Source organism: Pelobates fuscus, chromosome 9 (assembly GCF_036172605.1).
Source record: "Pelobates fuscus isolate aPelFus1 chromosome 9, aPelFus1.pri, whole genome shotgun sequence".
Taxonomy (NCBI): Eukaryota; Metazoa; Chordata; class Amphibia; order Anura; family Pelobatidae; genus Pelobates; species Pelobates fuscus.
Window position 1 is genome coordinate 84169282 of NC_086325.1, and position 23886 is coordinate 84193167.

The 23886-nt window shown below is 44.9% G+C and overlaps 1 protein-coding gene across 1 annotated transcript in view; it reads right to left on the bottom strand.

Moving 5' to 3' along the window:
* Window positions 1-23886, bottom strand: part of SMARCA1 (SWI/SNF related, matrix associated, actin dependent regulator of chromatin, subfamily a, member 1) — a 208483-nt gene that overhangs the window by 143471 nt on the left and 41126 nt on the right. The window contains exon 2 of the mRNA XM_063432114.1: window positions 12500-12586. Coding sequence (XP_063288184.1) covers window positions 12500-12586 — 87 coding nt within the window. The remainder of the gene's footprint in view (window positions 1-12499; window positions 12587-23886) is intronic.

Genomic DNA, 23886 nt, shown 5'->3' on the forward strand with positions numbered 1-23886 from the left:
CTTGTGGTAAATACATCCCTGATCTGCACTATAAATTGGTGGAGATTAATTATGTGGGTTGGACATAGTGGTCGGAGCTTTGCAGCAGTTGGTGTGGTCAGAGGCGTAACTAGAAACTATGAGGCCCCTGGTGCGAAAGATGCCCTGGGCACCCCCTTCCCCCCATACATCTACCTCCCGCCATCCCCCCATACCTCTATACTCCCACTCCCATACGTGTGTGTCCCCCCACAACACCTCTATTCTCCCCCTTACATACGTTCCCCGCGACCCATACCTCTATCCTCCCCTTCCCATACATTCCCTCCCCACACATGCAGACATGCACATAAACACACACACACATATACAGAGACACACACATACACACAGACACACACATACAGGTACACACAAAGACACACACACATACAAACACACATACAACATACACACATACAAACACACATTCATACAGGCTCACATACAAACACATATACAAAATGCTTTTGACTTCCCTGGGGTCCAGTGGTGGCTCAGCCTGAGCCCTGACTCCCTCCTCCTTCCTCCCGCGCGGGCTCTGTGTGATTGCTGGGAGTAGTGACCGGGGCTGTCACTTCCTCCCAGCGGCTGACGTCATCTCAGGGGTCCTGGGCGCACTGTTAAAGCGCTGCAGCACTGACTGGATATTCACGTGCGGCCCCGACGGTTCTACTGCGCAAGCCAGGTCCGCGACACATGGTGGCCGGCACCCGGTCACAGGGCGGCCGGGTCCCCTGGAGTGGCGGGCCCGGTCGCAGTTGCGACCCCAGCGACCGCGGTAGTTCCGCCAGTGGGTGTGGTAAATTTTCAAGGTAGTAATTGATAGCTGTGCTGCCAGTGTCCCTGGAAAAAAGGCAACTATGTTAAGTGTGTGTGTGTCGGTGGTGCACTGTGTGTGTGTGTAGGGGATCTAGTGTATGTTTAAAGGACTCAGAGTGTGTATAGGTGATCGAGTAAGTGTGTAGAGGATTCAGAGTGTATATAGGGATCTAGTGTGTGGCTATGTGTAGATGATGGGTAAGGGATATAGTGTGTGTCGGGAATGTAATGTGTTTAGGGTGCAGTATGTGTGTGAGGGGTTCTATAGTATATACACATATATGTTTGGAAGTATTGTGCCTGTGTGTGTGTGTGTGTGGTGCAGTGTGTTGGTGGCTGCTGTGTGTATGTGTGAGGTGTGCAGTGTGTGTGAGAGTGATGTGTGTGAGAGTGCTGTGTGTGTGAGTGAGGGTGCTGCGTGTGTGTGTGCTGTGTTGTTAAAGTGCTGTCTGAGGGTAATGTGTGTGTGTGCGTGTGTGTGTGAGGGTGCTGTGTGTGTTTGGAGGGATTGTGAGTTGGGGGCGATGCAGGTTAAAGCCAATATATATGTATTTATTTTTTTTAAATAAAAAAACAAAAACAAAAAAAACAAGCATTATATCCCCCCTACTTTCTTACCTTTAGCCTGGGAGGGGGGACCGTGCTGCCATCCCTGGTGGTCCTATTGTTGAATGAACTCTAGCCTACCTGTGGGCCGGTGACGGAGATCTTTGATCTCCCCACCAGCCTGTCATGGAACACAGCGAGGCTGGCAGTTGGATAGAGCGGGCCCTGCATGGACCGACCGGGGAGATCTTGTGACCTCCACTGCCGGCCTCGGCCCATGGACATTGTGGCATTTGCCCGTTGTGTCCGATGGCCAGTCCGGGCCTGGCTGCATCATATGGGGCAGTCAAACTTTTTACTGGTATCACAGCTTTGTTAAGCCGGCTAGTAAAAATTTGGGAGTAAATTTGCCCTAACTTGAAAAAAATAAGCATCAGCCTCTAGTAAATAACTGGAATATTGCTTTGTTTGTTTATGAAGATAAACATTCATGTTGTATTGAAGAACTGGTTTGTTTGCATAATCATAATGAATATTAAACTGGTAGCCTGAAGCATGCATGACATTTTGAGCAGAACTTTAACGTTGCCAATTAAGTTAGAATTATCACAGACAGGGGGGGCGGGGCCTGGCTGCTGAGCTGAGTGGATGCCTGTGGACACAGCTCCTGCACTCACTAGCAGATAAAGTGACAAAATCAGCAAATTACTGCGAGTACTCGACTCACAAGGGCCACTGAACTACTGGTGACACCCGGGCGAATCAACGGGTACTAAACATGCCACAATTGAAGCGAGAATCGCCCGAGTACCGTATGCGGCCTACAAGCATGGCCGGCACGGAGGAGACGGCCGCTCCTCCGAAGCCATCCTCGCCTGGACACACGATACTGGGCCCTTGTTCCCCCCCCTTAGGACCGGCGGGGGGCATCCCGGTCCCCATCGACGGACAGCAGGTTCTCGCTCACACCCTAAAAGCCTGCGCAGACACAGGCCCAGCACAATGCGGGCCTAGCATGCACGCCGCGACACGAATAGCGCCTGTAGATGCGGGCCATGGCGACGACATGATCAAGCGCTCCCTCCGACGCATAGACAAAGCATTCCAGCGCTTCTGGCAGCACTTGGAGCAGCGTATGGCGCAGCAAGCACCGAAGCCTACAGGGGGAGGTGAGAGAAGCCGAGATGAAAGGGCCGAGCGTGTCCCGCTCGGGCAGACCCCAGCCTGGAGCACACACCACCCAGGCTCCCTGCCTACCTGGGCCGAAGGCCAAGAGGGGTAAACCCCCACAGCATCGCCCACGACGCCGGAGACCCACCCGCCGCTGGCGGTGGCGCAACATCGGGGTCCTCCGTAGCGCCCATGAAGGGGAAGACCCGGCTGCACGACATGTCGGAGTCTGTGGAATACGGATGCAGACCTTCCATGAGGCCTGGGGCTGGAGTGGGAGCCGATGCGGCCCACGAAACACCTACATGATCATCCTGCAAGACCGCAGGGCAGATTACCTCATACAACACACCAGTGGCATAGGGTGAAAGAACGCAGCCCAACTACCAGCTTGGACACAGAACAGGACTTTGGACGCTCCCTCACTACTATGATAGACTGTAAGCCTAGAGTCATGTTTGCCTTTCTAATTTCACTACCTAGGCCTGACCTCTTACTTAATTTTTATTATTTTTTTTTATTTTTTATTTTTTTGCTGCCAAGCATGTCGACAACTCCATAAGCGTGCCCTAGCATTTTAGCAGATTTATATGAGGATCCTTTTTGTCTTTACCAGGCATGCAATGTATCCTAAAGCTGCCTAAACCGACAGCCAGCCTAACCTGTTAACTATGCCTTATATCCAGAGTGCACAGTAGGTTTATGCCTTACTATATGATATCTTGCACAACACATTTGACATCCCTAACACGCTTGTTATGGATTGCTAGCTTGTACTATTTTCTAGGGCAACACAAACCTGCTTATAGATCACAGACACTGTAGATGAATACCTAACTTGCTCTACACATGATGCACTAAACTAGCCTCTTCTCCACCGTGCCTTAGAATAGGAGCAGTAACCTATCACTATAGCATGCTACAGCGGAGTTTAGCTCGTGTGAATATGAGTATGTTTAATGTTATTAAATTGTGGCAGAAACCAGTTACTTTTCCCAGAGCGTTTGACCTGTCGTGCCGTAAGCTACCATTACCATGTTGACATGTACTGAGCGAGAGCCAGAGCTGCTTAACACGTAGCATGACTAACCTGTTAACTTTTACACATGTCTTTAACAATTGCTTGTAAAACAATGTTTACTCAACGTTTTAAAAAACAGAAAATATATGGCAGTCCTTCGAAGGAGTGTATTATGTACCATATGTAAATTAGGGAATAATTTAAAAAAGGTTTAGCACTACAGACATACAGCAGTTACCGTAAGAAACATACAAGGTAAGCATAGTATGAGCCCACACTATTGCTTAATTGATTCTGCCCATTTCGTAATTAACCAAATTGCTATAATATTGCTTTGCCACTAGAGGTCAGCAAAAGATAACAGCTTCAAGTATACACCAACAACCTTTTAAAAAAGGCCCCAGTACAAAGAGAAATGTAATTTTAAATCAAACTAATAAAACAATATATAAACTGAAAGATGCTATGTGAAATGTTGCCAATATTATCAACCAATTTATTGCCTTATTTATGGATATGATATCTAGAGACATGTAGAAAATAATGATTATTTATTATACATAACAAGATCATTTCCCTGAATTATTTGCGCACCAGTTAAAAGGACACTCCAGGCACCAACACAATGTCATCTAAATTAAGTTGTTATGGTGCCAGGAGGCTTCCAACAGGAAATTTTACCTTAAGGGGTTTATTCAAAGCCAATATATATGTATTTATTTTTTTTAATAAAAAAACAAAAACAAAAAAAACAAAGATTATATCCCCCCTACCTTCTTACCTTTAGCCTGGGAGGGGGGACCGTGCTGCCATCCCTGGTGGTCCTATTGTTGAATGAACTCTAGCCTACCTGTGGGCCGGTGACGGAGATCTTTGATCTCCCCACCAGCCTGTCATGGAACACAGCGAGGCTGGCAGTTGGATAGAGCGGGCCCTGCATGGACCGACCGGGGAGATCTTGTGACCTCCACTGCCGGCCTCGGCCCATGGACATTGTGGCATTTGCCCGTTGTGTCCGATGGCCAGTCCGGGCCTGGCTGCATCATATGGGGCAGTCAAACTTTTTACTGGTATCACAGTTTTGTGAAGCCGGCTAGTAAAAATTTGGGAGTAAATTTGCCCTAACTTGAAAAAAATAAGCATCAGCCTCTAGTAAATAACTGGAATATTGCTTTGTTTGTTTATGAAGATAAACATTCATGTTGTATTGAAGAACTGGTTTGTTTGCATCATCATAATGAATATTAAACTGGTAGCCTGAAGCATGCATGACATTTTGAGCAGAACTTTAACGTTGCCAATTAAGTTAGAATTATCACAGACAGAACATACACCAAAAAGTGAATTGTTGGGAGTTTCAAGTGAATTCCAATTTTAGGCAGAACATAGTTAAACTGAAGACACTAAGACATTTGCAGATTCTGCACTTTGGCTTCCAAATAATTCACACTTTAGGGAATAATTTAAAAAAGGTTTAGCACTACAGACATACAGCAGTTACTGTAAGAAACATACAAGGTAAGCATAGTATGAGCCCACACTATTGCTTAATTGATTCTGCCCATTTCGTAATTAACCAAATTGCTATAATATTGCTTTGCCACTAGAGGTCAGCAAAAGATAACAGCCTCAAGTATACACCAACAACCTTTTAAAAAAGGCCCCAGTACAAAGAGAAATGTAATTTTAAATCAAACTAATAAAACAATATATAAACTGAAAGATGCTATGTGCAATGTTGCCAATATTATCAACCAATTTATTGCCTTATTTATGGATATGATATCTAGAGACATGTAGAAAATAATGATTATTTATTATACATAACAAGATAATTTCCCTGAATTATTTGCGCACCAGTTAAAAGGACACTCCAGGCACCAACACAATGTTACATAGTTACATAGTTACATAGTTAGATAGCTGAAAAGAGACTTGCGTCCATCAAGTTCAGCCTTCCTCACACCTGTTTTTTGCTGTTGATCCAAAAGAGAAAAAAAAAAAAAAAAAAAAAACCCCAGTTTGAAGCACAATTTTGCAACAAGCTAGGACAAAAAATTCCTTATTGACCCCAGAATGGCAGTCAGATTTATCCTTGAATCAAGCAGTTATTACCCTACATTGAAAGATTATATCCTTGAATATTCTGTCTTTGCAAGTATGCATCTAGTAGCTGTTTGAACATCTGTATGGACTCTGATAAAACCACTTCTTCAGGCAGAGAATTCCACATCCTGATTGTTCTTACAGTAAAAAAACCTTTCCTTTGCCTTAGACGAAATCTTCTTTCTTCCAGTCTAAACGCATGGCCTCGTGTCCTATGTAAAGTCCGGTTTGTGAATAGATTTCCACACAATGGTTTGTATTGGCCCCGAATATATTTGTATAATGTTATCATATCCCCTCTCAGGCGACGTTTTTCTAAACTAAATAGGTTTAAATTTGTTAACCTTTCTTCATAGCTGATATGTTCCATTCCTTTTATTAATTTTGTAGCCCGCCTCTGCACTTTTTCTAGTGCCATGATATCCTTCTTTAGAACAGGTGCCCAAAATTGCACAGCATATTCAATATGTGGTCTTACCAGTGATTTATAGAGAGGCAAAATGATATTCTCGTCCCGAGAATGAATGCCCTTTTTCATGCATGACAATACCTTACTGGCCTTGGCCACTGCTGATTGACATTGCACATTGTTGCATAGTTTGTTGTCTATAACAATTCCCAAGTCCTTTTCGTGTGTTGTTATCCCTAATTCGCTTCCATTAAGGGTATACGTTGCTTGTGTATTCTTTACGCCGAAGTGCATAACTTTGCATTTTTCAACATTAAATTTCATCTGCCATTTTGATGCCCAGTCCTCCAGTCTATCTAAATCCTTCTGCAGCAAAGTAATATCTTGCTCACATTGTATTATTTTACAAAGTTTTGTGTCATCTGCAAACACTGAAACATGACTTTCAATGCTGTCTTCAAGATCATTTATAAAAATGTTAAATAGAAGGGGTCCCAGAACAGACCCCTGAGGGACACCACTTGCCACCTCTGTCCAGCTTGAAAATTTACCATTAACGACAACTCTTTGTATTCTGTTTTTAAGCCAATGTTCTACCCAAGAACAAGCATTTTCATCGAGACCGATTTCCTTGAGTTTGAACACTAATCTTTTGTGTGGAACTGTATCAAATGCCTTGGCAAAATCCAAATAGATCACATCCACTGCAACACCCTGATCTATACTTCTACTTACTTCTTCGTAGAACGCAATCAAGTTAGTTTGACATGACCTGTGCTTCATAAAACCGTGCTGATTTTTGCTGATAACCATATTCTTCTCAAGGAATTCTTGAATATTATCCCTTAATAACCTTTCAAATATTTTACCAGCCACAGAAGTTAAGCTCACAGGTCTATAATTTCCAGGCAAGGATTTTGAACCCTTTTTGAATATAGGAACCACATCTGCCTAAAAACACTTGTGAAGGGTACCTTACTTCTCTCGCCAAAAAAGTAAAACAACAATTTATATAAGTGTAACGCTTATGCAAAGGGGAGGTTTGGGCAAAAGTTTGGTATCAAATTACCTGAAAAGGCACAACAACATATTTAGTGAGCCCATATATTTTGACTCCACCACATGTGAGTGTGATCATCACAGCAGTCTTATATATATGTATATATTATTACCATCTGCACTATATTTTTTTGCTCTGCTCACTCTTATATACTGCTACATTTGAACTCCCCAGATTTTTGCAAGAGGTTAAGAAACCTCCCCTTTGCATGGGCACCCCACAATAAATCATAAGTGTTCCACTTATATAAATTGTTATATAATGTTAAGCTGGCCCTAAACAGAGAAAGTATGACTTTCAAGGTATTGCCTCTGCTGCTACTTTTTTTTTTATATATATATATATAAATCTTTATTTTCGTTTTTTAAGAATTCATTCAAGTACAGATACAGCTTTCAACTATAATTTTAAACACAGTACAAAAAGTTACATTGCGATAAAATGTAGATAACAGTAGGACCGTGCTTCGAATAAACAATAAACATAAACCAGTTTCTGCTGTATCTACAGTCGTACAAACATACCATACATACATTTCATCTTATCCGTACATCACATTTTCACTACTGCCTACGGGTAGCTATCTATAGGGGGGTGGGGGGGTTTGAGTTTTATGGTTAATATATCTAACCCAAGGGACCCAGATTTCATTATATTTTTCTCTAGATATCTTGTTTAGAGCTATCCCAGCTTCCATGCTGCGTTGGTAGTCTATCTGTGTACATATATCATGCCAGTTTAACCATAGGCGTGCGCAGCCTGTTGCATTAGGGTGTGTACCCTAAAGCACAAACACACACGCCGCGTGTATATGTATTTTTATATACACATACACATACATACATACATACACACACACACATATATACATATATATACATATATATATATATATACAAATATACGTAGGTGCAGTGTGTGTGATTGTGAGCGGTGCAGTGTGTGTGTGATTGTGAGCAGTGCAGTGTGTGTGATTGTGAGTGGTGCAGCGTGTAAGGGGTGCAGTGTGTGTGATTGCGAGGGGTACAGTGTATGTAATTGTAAGGGGTACAGTTTGTGTAATTGTGAGGGATTCAGTGTGTGTGGGGTACAATGTGTATGATTGTGAGGGGTGCACTGTGTGGGCGACAGGGGTTAGGAGGGTGGAGGGGCAGCAACAGGGGTTGGGGGGTAGTGGGACAGGAGGTAGGGGGGTGAAGGGGCAGTGACAGGAGGTAGCGGGGGTAGACGGTTAGTGACAGGGGTTAGGGGGGTAGAGGGGTAGTGACAGGGGTTAGGGGGGTAGAGGGGCAGTGACAGGGGTTAGAGGGGTAGTGACAGGGGTTAGGGGGGTAGTGACAGGGGTTAGGGGTTAGAGGGGTAGTGACAGGGGTTAGGGGGTAGTGACAGGGGTTAGAGGGGTAGTGACAGGGGATAGGGGGTAGTGACAGGGGTTAGGGGGGTAGTGACAGGGGTTAGGGGGGTAGTGACAGGGGTTAGAGGGGTAGTGACAGAGGTTAGGGGGGTAGTGACAGGGGTTAGGGGGGTAGTGACAGGGGTTAGGGGGGTAGAGGTGTAGTGACAGGGGTTATGGGAGTAGTGACAGGTGGTAGAGGGGTAGTGACAGGGGTTAAGGGGGTAGTGACAGGGGTTGGGGGTAGAGAGGTAGTGACAGGGGTTAGAGGGCTAGTGACAGGGGTTAGGGGGGTAGTGACAGGGGTTAGGGGGGTAGTGACAGGGGTTAGAGGGGTAGTGACAGGGGTTAGGGGGGTAGTGACAGGGGTTAGGGGGTTAGAGGGGTAGTGACAGGGATTAGGGGGGTAGTGACAGGGGTTAGAGAGGTAGTGACAGGGGTTAGGGGGGTAGTGACAGGGGTTAGGGAGTTAGAGGGGTAGTGACAGGGGTTAGGGGGGTAGTGACAGGGGTTAGGGGGGTAGAGGTGTAGTGACAGGGGTTATGGGAGTAGTGACAGGGGGTAGAGGGGTAGTGACAGGGGTTAGGGGGTAGTGACAGGGGTTAGGAGGGTAGTGACAGGGGTTAGGGGGGTAGTGACAGGGGTTAGAGGGCTAGTGACAGGGGTTAGGGGGGTAGTGACGGGGGTTAGAGGGGTAGTGGCAGGGGTTAGAGGGGTAGTGACAGGGGTTAGGGGGGTAGAGGGGTAGTGACAGGGGTTAGAGGGGTAGTGACAGGGGTTAGGGGGTAGTGACAGGGGTTAGGGGGGTAGTGACAGGGGTTAGGGGGTAGTGACAGGGGTAAGAGGGGTAGTGACAGGGGATAGGGGGTAGTGACAGGGGTTAGGGGGGTAGTGACAGGGGTTAGGGGGGTAGTGACAGGGGTTAGAGGGGTAGTGACAGGGGTTAGGGGGGTAGTGACAGGGGTTAGGGGGGTAGAGGGGTAGTGACAGGGGTTAGAGGGGTAGTGACAGGGGTTAGGGGGTAGTGACAGGGGTTAGGGGGGTAGTGACAGGGGTTAGGGGGTAGTGACAGGGGTAAGAGGGGTAGTGACAGGGGATAGGGGGTAGTGACAGGGGTTAGGGGGGTAGTGACAGGGGTTAGGGGGGTAGTGACAGGGGTTAGAGGGGTAGTGACAGAGGTTAGGGGGGTAGTGACAGGGGTTAGGGGGGTAGTGACAGGGGTTAGGGGGGTAGAGGTGTAGTGACAGGGGTTATGGGAGTAGTGACAGGTGGTAGAGGGGTAGTGACAGGGGTTAGGGGGGTAGTGAGAGGGGTTAGGGGGGTAGTGACAGGGGTTGGGGGTAGAGAGGTAGTGACAGGGGTTAGAGGGCTAGTGACAGGGGTTAGGGGGGTAGTGACAGGGGTTAGGGGGGTAGTGACAGGGGTTAGGGGGGTAGTGACAGGGGTTAGGGAGGTAGTGACAGGGGTTAGGGGGGTAGTGACAGGGGTTAGGGAGTTAGAGGGGTAGTGACAGGGGTTAGGGGGGTAGTGACAGGGGTTAGGGGGGTAGAGGTGTAGTGACAGGGGTTATGGGAGTAGTGACAGGGGGTAGAGGGGTAGTGACAGGGGTTAGGGGGTAGTGACAGGGGTTAGGAGGGTAGTGACAGGGGTTAGGGGGGTAGTGACAGGGGTTAGAGGGCTAGTGACAGGGGTTAGGGGGGTAGTGACAGGGGTTAGAGGGGTAGTGGCAGGGGTTATGGGGGTAGTGACAGGGGTTGGGGGTAGAGAGGTAGTGACAGGGGTTAGAGGGCTAGTGACAGGGGTTAGGGGGGTAGTGGCAGGGGTTAGAGGGGTAGTGGCAGGGGTTAGAGGGGTAGTGACAGGGGTTAGGGGGGTAGTGGCAGGGGTTAGGGGGGTAGTGACAGGGGTTAGGGGGGTATGGGGGCAGAGGCAGGGTGGGGGGGCAGTGAGTGACAGGGGGCAGAGGGGGGGTTTAAATACCTGCCCTGGTGGTCCAGTGGGCGCCCTCTCTCTTCAGTCTGCAGCTCCGCCGGGAGTGAGCTGCAGACCACATGGTGAGTCTCGCGATCTCCAGTCAGGGCGTTGCCGCGGCAACGCTCTGACAGGCTGGAGATCGCGAGACACCGCAGTCTGCAGCTCACTCCCGGCGGAGCTGCAGACTGAGGATCAGGGCAGACGGCCAGGAGGGGCCTCGCACCCGGCGGCATTGTGGGCAAGCCGCCGGGCCCCCTCCTGTGTCGGGTCCTCGGTCATAGACCGAGGACCCGACATGTTAGTCTGCCCAGAGGTAGTGCAGCACGGGGGTGTGATTAGGGTGTGCCCAGGCACACCCGGCACACCCCGTGCGCACGCCTATGAGTTTAACGCACCCATATTTCTCCAATTTCTAGCCATAACTATTTTTATTGCCATACAGATGTGAATCAAAGGAATTTTTAGTTTTATATTACTTTTTGGCAGATCTAGATGAAACAAAAACATTTGAGGCGTAATCACAGTCCGAATCTCAAACATAAAGTCTACCAATTCCGCTAAGATTAATTTCATAGGTTTCAACTCCTCACAGTCCCACCAGATGTGGGAGAATGAACCTAACTCCCTGCCACATCTCCAACAATCTGGTAGGAGTGTGGGTTGAAATCTATGAAGGCGAGTAGGCACCAAGTACCAGCGGTATACTAGTTTGAAGTACATTTCCTGTATACTCACCCCATGTATATATCTTTTTACTGCTTGTAAACCCAACAACCAGTCCTCAACCGAGGATGAAAAATGAAGTTCTTGCTCCCATTTATTCATTGCTGGCGCTTTATCTATTTGCCTTTGACTTCTTAAGAATTGATTAAATCTGGATGCAATTTTTTTTTTATAATGGGATTCTACGAACTGGTCAATTGGAGAAGTTTCCGAGAGGACTTTTCCCATAGTAAAGGATTTTATTCTTAAATAGTTAAATATTTCCATCGAAGGGAGGTTATATTTAGACTGTAATATTGGAAATGACAATATTTTATTATTGTTTAAAAGTTCCGCTATTCTTACTATTCCACAATTTTCCCATTCTTGGATATTTATATCCTTTATGTAAAGTTTTAAGCTTATTAATGGAGCATTTAATCATATGTGTTTTGTTCTGTATTTTATTTTCAAGTGCTTAACAATGTAAATCATTGTATTGTTCATCGGATTGTAGATCTTATATTTTTTAAAAATTCACTGTCGCACCACCAGAGAAATAGAGGTTCAATATCACAGAGATCTGATTTTTCAATGTCTAACCAATTTGGTCTAGACATTGTAAAGTTATCGCACTTAATTAGGTGTGCTACCATATTGTTCATATATAGTTTCTGTATGTCTCTGCTGTTACTTTTGATGTTGAATCTTAAAGGGACAATCCAAGTCGGCACTTGACCCTGATTTCAAAATTGGTGCTCCAATTATTTTCAAACAGAACCTTATACTTATACCATGAACCCTAAGACAGGGGTAATGCAACTTATTTTTACAGAGAGCACCAACTGTGGTAGACAGTAAAAAAGTGCAAACGTTCAAGAATGTTGGGTATAAAAAAAAAATACCTGTTCTTCTAAGTAGGAAAAAAGTCAAGGATAAATCCCGTGCTTTTAAATGGGGAATCGTGGGTTCCCTTTAAGAAGGAATACTATTGAGACCTATTACGGCATTTTATCAGTTCAACCATTTTCATTTTTTGCCATTTGGAAGTAGAATGAAATAAAATCAAAGAGCTGTGAGTGGCAGAACACAGGCACAGAGGAATTTCATAAAGAATAGCGACTGACAATTTCCTCATTCTCTCCCTTTTTTAACTTTCTTCTTCACATCCTGTCAGTAAAATGTGTTGCTTCCTGCTATTGTGCTCCCAAGCCATTTACACAGAAATTATGCCAGGAGAAGTTTAACTGTCTGTTATCACAGTAACAAAATACTTACCATCTTTTCTTCATATTCTGGATCCATTTCCTTATCTGGTCGAAAAGCCTTTGGAGGAAGCTTTAGTTGGAAGGGAGGATCACTTTTCTAGGATGAAACAAATTTAACAAAACAATTAGTTTTTATAGACACGTATCAATGAAATTAACGTATCACTGACAGGTTAGAAAACGTTTTCCTCCTTTTTGGTTTTTAATAAATAAAAACAGCTTCAGCCCACCTGTTACTTTGTTCCCCATGATGTTTATCCAGCCGTACAAGTATATGGCACAATAAGGAAAGTTAATAATGACATTATCAAGAGTTTTTGTAAATTAGACTTCTGAAACCTATACATTAATGTCTTGTGGAGTATTTCATTTACCAATGTGTCTCCGAATTAAATATTAAAATAGTAAATTTTCACATTTCTCTCATTTTATAATAAATTAAAATTGCACGACAAAAAATACATTAACATACACATCCTTTATAAAATTTGTGATATTTATGTTTCCCCACAAACCATAAATGTCTGTGTCTTAAATTACAAAACTAAATACATACATAACATTGAATGCATGCATTTCATTGCTCTCAGAATGGAACCTTATCAGTTTCATTCCTCATGTCAAATATTTACATTTTGACACATATCTATAATTATTGCGCAATGTACCCTATACCACTAAATATAGTAAACTCTGCAAGACCAATGCTGCCAGGAACAGGTCTCATTCAACACACAAAGTGCAAATCAACCTTATTTACATCCCATACAGATTTGGATAGTACAGGATACAGGAAGGGTCAGAGACATAGTACTAGAGACTCTCAGAATAATCTCACTTAAAATGTCTCTGTTGCCAAAAATAGAAGTTTTCTAATCTGCTTCTATATAGCTCCATTTGTCTGAATCTGTTTTCATTTATTACTGAGTGCTCTAGTTTTTATAAAAGTAGTGACAATTTTTCTTAACAACAATGTCAGGAGGGCGCTATTGAAAGTAAAAAATAAAGACAAAAATACAAATTGGCGTAATTCGTTCAATAATAGAAACTTTTGCCTTTTAATACCATACTACTTTAATTAATAGCATAGGCGTGCGGTGTGTAGGGCTGTGTGTGTGTGAGGGTGCTGTGTGTGTGTGTAAGTGCTGTGTTTGTGAGGGTGCTGTGTGTGTGTAAGGCTGCTGTTAGTGTGTGTATGTGTGTGTGTGTGTAAGGGTGCTGTGTGTGTGAGGGCACTCTGTGTGTGAGGGTGCTTTTAGTGTGTGTGGGTGTGTGTGTGTATGTGTGTAAGGGTGCTGTGTGTGAGGGTGGTGTGTGTGTGAGGGTGCTGTGTGTGTGTTTGTGAGGGTGGTGTGTGTGTGTAAGGGTGCTGTGTGAGTGTGTGTGTGTAAGGGTGCTGTGTGTGAGGGTGCTGTGTGTGAGGGTGCTGTGTGTGAGGGTGCTGTGTGTGTGTGTGTGTGTTGTTAGTGTGTGATGTGTGTTTATGTGTGAGGGTGCTGTGTGTGTAAGGGTGCTGTATGCAGGGCCGCCATCAGAGGGTGACAACCATAACAGCTGTCACGGGCCCGGCGGCCCTGGGGGGCCCGGCCGCCCGGGCCCAACGTGTGGGGCCCATCGGGTGGCCCACACACTTAGGGCCACCCAATGAGCCCCCTCCTTCAGGGGCCCGGTCAGCGATGTGGCCGTTGTATAGCGCGACCGGGCCCCTTTAAAAAAAAAAAAAAAAAAAAGCAGCCGCAAGTGCTGCTGGGAGGAAGTAGATACTTCCTCCCAGCTCACTCCGCGCGGGAGGAGCGCGCGCGTCCGCCCGCCCAGCCACCCTCCTGCAAAGAAAAGGTAAGAGACAGGAGGGTGGCTGGAAAATGAGCTGTGTGTGTGCATGTATGTATGTATTTATGTCTGTGTCTGTCTGTCTGTATGTGTGTGTCTGTATGTATGCATGTATGTATGTCTATGTATGTATGTATGTCTGTCTGTATGTCTGTATGCATGCATGTATGTCTGTATGTCTGTATGCATGTATGTCTATGTATGTCTGTCTGTCTGTGTATGTCTGTTTGTATGCATGCATGTATGTCTATGTATGTATGTATGTATGTATGTCTGTATGTCTGTATGCATGCATGTCTATGTATGTCTGTATGCATGTATGTCTATGTATGTCTGTCTGTCTGTATGTCTGTATGCATGTATGTCTATGTATGTCTGTCTGCATGCATGTCTGTATGGATGCATGTATGTGTATGTATGTCTGTCTGTGTCTGTCTGTCTGTCTGTATGTCTGTATGCATGTATGTATATGTATGTCTGTCTGCATGCATGTATGTCTGTGTGAATGTCTATGTTTGTCTGTCTGTATGCATGTATGTGTGTCTGTATGGATGCATGTATGTGTATGTATGTCTGTCGGTGTCTGTCTGTATGCATGTATGTCTGTCTGTCTGTATGCATGTATGTCTATGTATGTCTGTCTGGATGCATGCATGGCTGTCTGTATGTCTATTTCTGTCTGTCTGTATGCGTGTATGTCTGTCTGTATGCATGTATGTCTGTGTGTCTGGATGCATGTTTGTGTATGTATGTATGTCTGTGTATGTATGTCTGTCTGCATGCATGTATGTCTATGTATGTATGTATGTATGCATGCATGTCTGTGTGTATGTCTGTATGTATGTCTGTGTGTATGTCTGTGTGTATGTATGTATGTCTGGATGCATGTCTGTGTGTATGTCTGTATGTATGTCTGTGTGTATGTCTATGTCTGTCTGACTGCATGCATGTATGTCTACGTGTATATGTCTGTATGCATGTATGTCTGTCTATATGTATGTCTGTATGTCATTATATATGTATGTCTGTATGTCAGTATGAATGTATGTCTGCATATCATTATGAACGTAGGTCTGTGTGTATGTGTGTATGGATGTCTGTATGCATGTATGTCTGTCAGTATGTTTGTATATATGCATGTATGTCAGTCTGTATGTATGTATGTGTGTATGCCATTATGAATGTATGTCTGTGTATGTCTGTATGCCATTATGAATGTATGTGTGTATGGATGTCAGTGTCTGTATGTCCTCTTGCATGTGTGTCTGTATGTATGTTAGTATGTGTATGTCTGTCACTATGTATGCCTGTGTGTATGTCTCAGTATGTGTGTGTCAGTATGTATGCCTGTATGCATGTATGTCTGTTTCAGTATGTGTGTCAGTATGTATGCCTGTATGCGTGTATGTCTGTTTCAGTATGTGTGTCTGTTAGTATGTATCTGTGTCCTTTTATATCAGTGTGTGTTTGTGTCTGTGTGTGGACCCAGTGGGCGGTATTTGGATGCGGGCCCCAGGGGGCCCAGACCCTGAGCTGAGTTAGGGGCCCCAAAATTTCTGGTGGCGGCCCTGGCTGTATGTGTGAGGGTGCTGTTAATTTGTGTGTGTGCTGTGTGTGTAAGTGTGCTGTATGTGTGTGGGTGATGTTAGTATGTGTGTGTGTGCTGTGTGTGTGTAAGGGTGCTGTATGTGTGAGGGTGCTGTTAGTATGTGTGTGTGCTGTGTGTGTAAGGGTGCTGTATATGTGAGGGTGCTGTTAGTATGTATGTGTGCTGTGTATGTAAGGGTGCTGTATGTGTGTGGGTGCTGTTAGTATGTGTTTTCTGTGTGTGTAAGGGTGCTGTCCGTGTGTGGGTGCTGTATGTGTGAGGGTGCTGTTAGTATGTGTGTGTGCTGTGTGTTTAAGGGTGCTGTATGTGTGAGGGTGCTGTTAGTATGTGTGTGTGCTGTGTGTGTGTATTGTGTGGGGTGGGAGTGGGGGCAGTTTAGTTAATATCCCATGCTGCTGCCATCCCTGGTGGTCCAGTGGTGAGTGAACTCTAGCCCCTTTGCTAGAGTTCACTCTTGTGAGATCTGAGCATTGCCGTGGCAACGCTCCGACCTTGCGAGAAGAACCCGGCGGAGCTGCTGGCAAGAGCTCCCCAGGACCTGCCTAATATGTTCTTTTATCAGACTTCCTACCACTAAAATTAAGTTTATAAATACTAGACAGTTTATAATACCAGGTTTACACAGTTCTCATGTCTTAAGTTGCATTTATTATGCTTAGAGGCAGCAGGCTTGCCTATATTGTTTTACAACTCTGCAGTAATCAATAAAAAGAAAATTGCTAAATAATAATAATCATTTAAAAATTTAGCTCATTACCCAACATCAATGTCACTCATCAGGCCTAATGAATGTAACAGCTGGGAAACGTTATAGCAGCCATACGGTGCACAGTATTTTCATTACACACCAATAGTGGGAAAGAGGTGGAGAATAAAAGGAGCAAATGCTAAATAAAGCTGTGTGCAAAACGGAAGCTCCTAATTTAGGTATGCATGCCGGGTGCAAAAAAAATTCTGGACACACCACACACACATTACACACAGCCAACACATACCACACACATTAAGCACAGCTGGTAAACTCCACACACATAACACAGAGCCAGCACATATCACACACACACACACACACATTACACACAAACAGCACATATCACAAAAATACATTACACACAACCAGCACATACCACACACAAACACACAAAACACACACATATTATGCACAACCAGCGCAACTCCTCTGTGGCACTCAATGAAAAGAGCAACAACAACAAAAATTTTAAAGTTCATCAACCAGTTACTGTTGCACTCATCAGATTTGATGAATGTAAAAGCAGAAAAGGCTTATAGCAGCTATTGAGCTCACATTCATTCTCCTGACACAGATGGCACACTCCACATACACGTTATATTGAACCAGTACACACAACATACAATTTACACACAGCTGGCACATACCATATTCAACTTATATACAGCCAGCATACACCATATACACATTACACACTGCCAGTACACACAACACGCATGCACACATGCATATTACACACAACACGCATGCACACATGCATATTACACTCATTCAGCAAACACAGAAACACTATGGAGGCAGAGGGGATATCCACTCAGATGTATTTACTAGAGTTTGAACGTTTGCAAATTAAATCCAAATGGCAAAACAGAGGCAAAAATATGTGACTACAGCTAAGTTGGAGATTTGTTTTCAGATCAGCTACGTATGGCTCAGATTTTCCATTCAGATCTATTGAGTTTAGTGAATAACCCTGTCAATGTCCATGCTTCTAGGCAGGGGCACCAATCTTTCTAATTTAAATTATTCTGTGTTTCAGGACAAGTAGGTTGGCATGACAGACAGGTAGATTGAGTTACAGATTGAGACCTTTGGACAAGTAAATGTTTTCAAAGTTTTCACACACCTACTATCCACTTTCATATTTTGATAACATATTTGGCACTCGTCTATTAGCAGTAGACCAGGAGTGCCTTGGAAGATTAGGGTAATAAAAATTATGTTATGTTCATCAGCTAATAATAGGTCAACCTTAAGGGAACATTCCCAAACCATAACAACTTTGTCTCAGGAGTGCCTGTATGCCGTTTTACCATCAGGGGTTAAACCATTTTCGCAAAATTAAAAAATGTTGGTGCCACAGCACTTAACAGCTATGCCTCCTCTGTTCCTTCCTCTGACCATGGTCCACTCCAGAAAGGTTTAGTTTGGCAGCTGATGCTCTCAGCTTACCACTATTCAACAAGACAAACCTTCCCAGAGTGGATGACAGCCAAAGGACGGAATAGAGGAAGAAGAGATGCTAGGTGCCATGAAGAAAAACTTTGGGATTAAACTGTTCTAAAATGGTTTAACCCCTGGAGTTAAGATATAATAGCTGTGTAATCAAGAAAAGATAATAATAATAGTAAATAAATGATAGAATCACATCTAACACAAAGTGCAATCTTGCCTTAGTGGCTCACCTCTATATATGCCTATAGATACCCTTATTCCTATTATGTACAGCACATGCGACTGGCTAGTGACTTTATTTAGACTATATAAATGGTCAAGTCCAGTGGCTTATGAGCATATTCGGTAGGTAAATGTCATACAGCTGACAAGGGTATCCAGGATGTGGTCACTGTATGTGCCCTGAGTGGTTTAGGGAGTGCCTTGTGGCCAGGGCCGCCATCAGGGGGTGACAACCGTGACGGTTGTCACGGGCCCGGCGGTCCTGGGGGGCCCGGACTGCTTTGGCAGTCCATGGCCCCACAATTACACTCTGCTCTTATTTATAGTGATGCTCGCTATATATATGTGCAGCCCCGGCCCCCCCCCGGCTCCCTGTATTTGCAGAGGGGGCCCAGCGGACTGCAGGAGCACTTTCCAGCATTTCCCTGTCTCTAACTCCCGCGAGATGTGCTGTCGGTAGAGCGTTGCCATGGGTTACCATGGCAACGCTCCGCGCGGCGCGCACACCACATCTCGCGGGAGTTAGAGCGAGGGAAATCCTGGAAAGTGCTCCTGCAGTCCGCTGGGCCCCCTCTGCAAATACAGGGAGCCGGGGGCCCAGAATGCCACCGGACCGGACCACCAGGGATCAAAGGATCTTCCCCCCTCCCTGAACAAGGTAAGAAACAGGGAGGGGGGAATACCTTTCATTATATTACATACATACACTAATAAACACACTAACACACACACACACTGCATTAATTACACTAACACACACACTGCATTAATTACACTAACACACACACTGCATTAATTACACTAACACACACACTGCATTAATTACACTAACACACACACTGCATTAATTACACTAACACACACACTGCATTAATTACACTAACACACACACTGCATTAATTACACTAACACACACACTGCATTAATTACACTAACACACACACTGCATTAATTACACTAACACACACACTGTATTCATTACACTAACACACACACTGCATTAATTACACTAACACACACACTGCATTTATTACACAAACACACACTGTATTCATTACACTAACACACACTGCATTCATTACACTAACACACACACTGCATTCATTACACTAACACACACACTGCATTAATTACACTAACACACACACTGCATTAATTACACTAACACACACACTGCATTAATTACACTAACACACACACTGCATTAATTACACTAACACACACTGCATTAATTACACTAACACACACTGCATTAATTACACTAACACACACACTGCATTCATTACACTAACACACACACTGCATTCATTACACTAACACACACTCTGCATCCACTACACTGACACACACTATGCATCCACTACACTAACACACACTGCATTCACTACACTAACACACACACTGCATTCACTACATTAACACACACATTCCATTCACTTCACTAACACACACGGCATCCACTACACTAACACACTGTATTCACTACACTCACACACACTGCATCCACTACACTAACACACACACACTGCATTCACTTCACTAACACACACTCTGCATCCACTACACTAACACACACATACTGTATTCACTACACTGACACACTGCATTCACTACACTGACACACTCTGCATTCACTACACCGACACATACTCTGCATTCACTACACCGACACACACTCTGCATTCACTACACCGACACACACTCTGCATTCACTACACCGACACACCCACTGCATTAATTACACTAACACACACACTGCATCCACTACACTAACACACACACACTGCATCCACTACACTTACACACACACTCTGCATCCACTACACTAACACACACACTCTGCATCCACTACACTAACACACACACTCTGCATCCACTACACTAACACACACACTCTGCATCCACTACACTAACACACACACTCTGCATTCACTACACTAACACACACACTCTGCATTCACTACACTGACACACACACACTCTGCATTTATTACACTAACACACACTCTGCATTCACTACACTGAAACACACTCTGCATTCACTACACTGACACACACTCTGCATTAACTATACACACAGCATCCACTACACAAACATCCTGTATTCACAGTACACACACTACATCCACCACACATTTAAACATTCTGCATTCACTATTCAGAGACACTGCGTCTAAAACACACACTACATCCACTAAACACATTGCATCTAGTACACACAAAAACTACATCCACTAGACAAACACACTACATCCACTACACACACTGCATCCGCTACACAAACACACACTCTGCATTCACTGCACAAACAGTATCTAATACACACAAACACTACATCCATTACACACATTCTAATTCCACTATACACACCACATTCAGTCCTGCATCATTGTCTGCGGACTAGGTAAGAGTCCTGTGGGCGGACTCGTGGGTGGGCCGGGGGGATGGGGCGGGCCGGGGGGATGGGGCGGGGGGCCCAGACCTTGTGCTTTGTCAGGGGCCCCAAAATTTCTGGTGGCGGCCCTGCTTGTGGCTACTGGTAACACTGATGTGATTAGTGGCCTGTATATATTCAGACTACATCACAGGGAATTACCCAGACCAACATTGAGGGACAGCATGTGAATATAGCCTGTGGGTTAAATATCTAGCAACTGTAGAGGATTGATAGATCCCTCTCGAAGCTGGTGCTAGATAGTTGTAACTCTAAATGTATATAAGTTACATATCAATACAGGGAACTATTCATCATGCATAATTGGGTCCCATAGAGGGTCAAAGGAAATTGCCCTAAACAGGCAAACAAATTGTGACCACCGGGCGAGAGAGAGAGGTGAAAAACGAAGATTAAGGTGCCTCTATGTGCAGAACCATACTTAGGATGTTGGTTACCTGCACATAGTGAAAGATAGCCCTAGTGAAGAAAAGAGTGAGGAAAATGAGCCCAGATGAGCCCGACGCGCGTTTCGGTGCTGTGATGCACCTTCGTCAGGGGCTGACTGGAGACTGAATCCCAGTCTCCTTTTAAATGAATTTAGGTCCCGGTATCTCGAGCTCTGTCCAATCATGAAGCTAATGTCATGCGCATTCCGGCGCCAGAACGCCATGTGGTCATTATGCTAATCGTGGCAGCCAATCATAGTGTTGGTGCTGTGACGTGTCTCCGGGAGCTGTTTAACCAGCTGAGTGGTGAGAGAGTTCGTTCCCGTGCACGTCGTTGGATACAGTGTTAGCTGTGAAAGCTTAGCATAGCTGCTGTCACTAGGGACAATGTATCCAATAGATTCATGGCAGTCACGGCTTTTCTTAACCAGCTGAGTGCTGGGAGAGATCAAGTCCGTTCCCATGTACGTCATTGGATATAGCGTTAGCTATGAAAGCTTGATAAAGCTACTGTCACTAGGGACAATGTATCCAATATTAGATTCATAGCAGCCACGGCTTTTCAGGGGTTTATGAGTTATCCCGATTGATATGTATCTATTCAGGTTCCCGGTTAGGCAATAAACAGTCCATGGGATTTACGCATATATATGAATAGAGATTTTATTGTCGATCTTCTAGTATTGATGGGGGTGATGAGAGTCCCTCCTACATTGCAGTGCATGATCGATATAGGGATAGTGACTCAAGCAGAACTTCTGATACCCCGCATTCGCATAGCTATAATTTAGCTCATATAGTAGGGTGTACCTAGGGATTAAGAGTATATGGCTTACTGGATAGTAGGTCTAAATCCTTTAGGTCTATTTGATGTCCGCCGACAATGACAGACCCAAGACACCAACGAGACGGTTCCAACCTTTGGACCCATTCTCACGGGTGGAAATTTCTCTTGTTACATTAGTCCAGCCATCTTAACATGTTATTGGAGTGGGAGCGATTTCTTAATTTATAATACAGATGTAGTGTTTTAACACAGCAGAAATTTGGATAAAAAAATTTATTCAAAAAAGAAAAGGATTTTCAGCTACTTAAAAACAACTAATGCGGGGGCCGGGCCGGGCCGCCGGGCTGGCTGGCAGCCATGAGCTTAGGCTCAGGATCCGAGCGCATGAAAAAAGCATTAAAAGTGGATACAGAGCGCTCAAAAGATGGCATCGCTGCAGTCAGGGAGAAGAGCATAACCTCAGCTTTGAAAAGATACCTGCAAGTTTTCAAAGGCAAGCCGGGAGAGCGGATGTCGACATCCCCGGCCTACTCACAGCCAAGAGCCTGGATGTAAGCGGCATTTGAGTGGAGCGGGTGGCGTGAAAGTGCCCCATAAAGACAGACACCACACGGAAGGGGCTTGCCTGGCGGTACGGCCCCGCCCTCCCCCCCCCCCATGGTCGGCTTGGGTTATCCCGACCTCATGGCGGCGGCCCTCGTGCTGGTCTTGGGCTGCTCGCCTGCACTGGAAAAGGCAAATGGGCCCCCGGGCGGCCTACCCCCTGGAAAAGCAGAGGCTCCTGCATCTGGGTTTAAGGGGGCCCAGAGAAGGATGTCCCTGGTGCTGAGAGCCCTGCAGGACTGGGGTATACTGGAGTATACCGGTGGCCAGGGGGAAAGTACCACAGGCCTGAGTGTGAGACCGGCGCCGGGTGAGACACACGGGACCAAGCGCTTCATGGAGGCGCAGGTGGCGCAGGTGGCACTGGGGAGGTGCAGGAGACCGTCAGCACATGGACTTTTGGTGGGGAGTCCAATGGGCTGATCTGGACTCTGAGTGCCCACGGTGCTGCGTAGCGCCCCGCTGGGGGGCCAGGCCCAACCCGGGAGGCACGGGTGGAGGATTGGCAGCTCAAGGGTCACACATAAATGAGCTGGAACACAGCTCCCTTGCCTCTGTAGGCTGCATTTACAACTTTATTATGCCCATGCAGACTACAAACGAACGCTTTCAGAGTCCTTAACCCTGGGTGCTTATCTCTGAATTGCTATATAAGCTACTTAAACCTCACCTGTACCTATCACTGTTAAATAAACTGCACCAGCCTGTTTACCTGGAATAGCAATGCACTGCTGGAACATTTAGACTAGCTAACGTACAGATATAACCTATCTATACCTCAACACTAGTCTGAATAACCACCCACACCCCGCTTACAGTATTTTCTTGTAAATAAGAATACCACTATGCAAGGCAGCACTGTAACTACATTGTAAAAGAGAATCTAAAATTACAAAAATGTGCATATTTAATTATCAGGTAATGTGGTCCATTGAAGCATATACTGCATGCTGTTACTCCCCTACAAGACTCAATAAGCCTGCTTATAAAGCCTACACAAATTGTACACTAGCTTAGTATCCTAAATATGTGGACAACTATGGTAGCATAACTAGCCTAGCACTGTTAAGCGTTGACCTTTTCACTTTATTCTAATGACTTCACTGTTTAGCCAATCTGACGAGTGTTATAATTATATAAAACTGTGCAATTCCTCATGCCACTGTTCAATTTAAGTACATTCTCAGACACGCTGTTGTGGCGTATGTCATTTCTATGTATAACATGCACAACAAAAATAAAGAATAATAAAAAAAA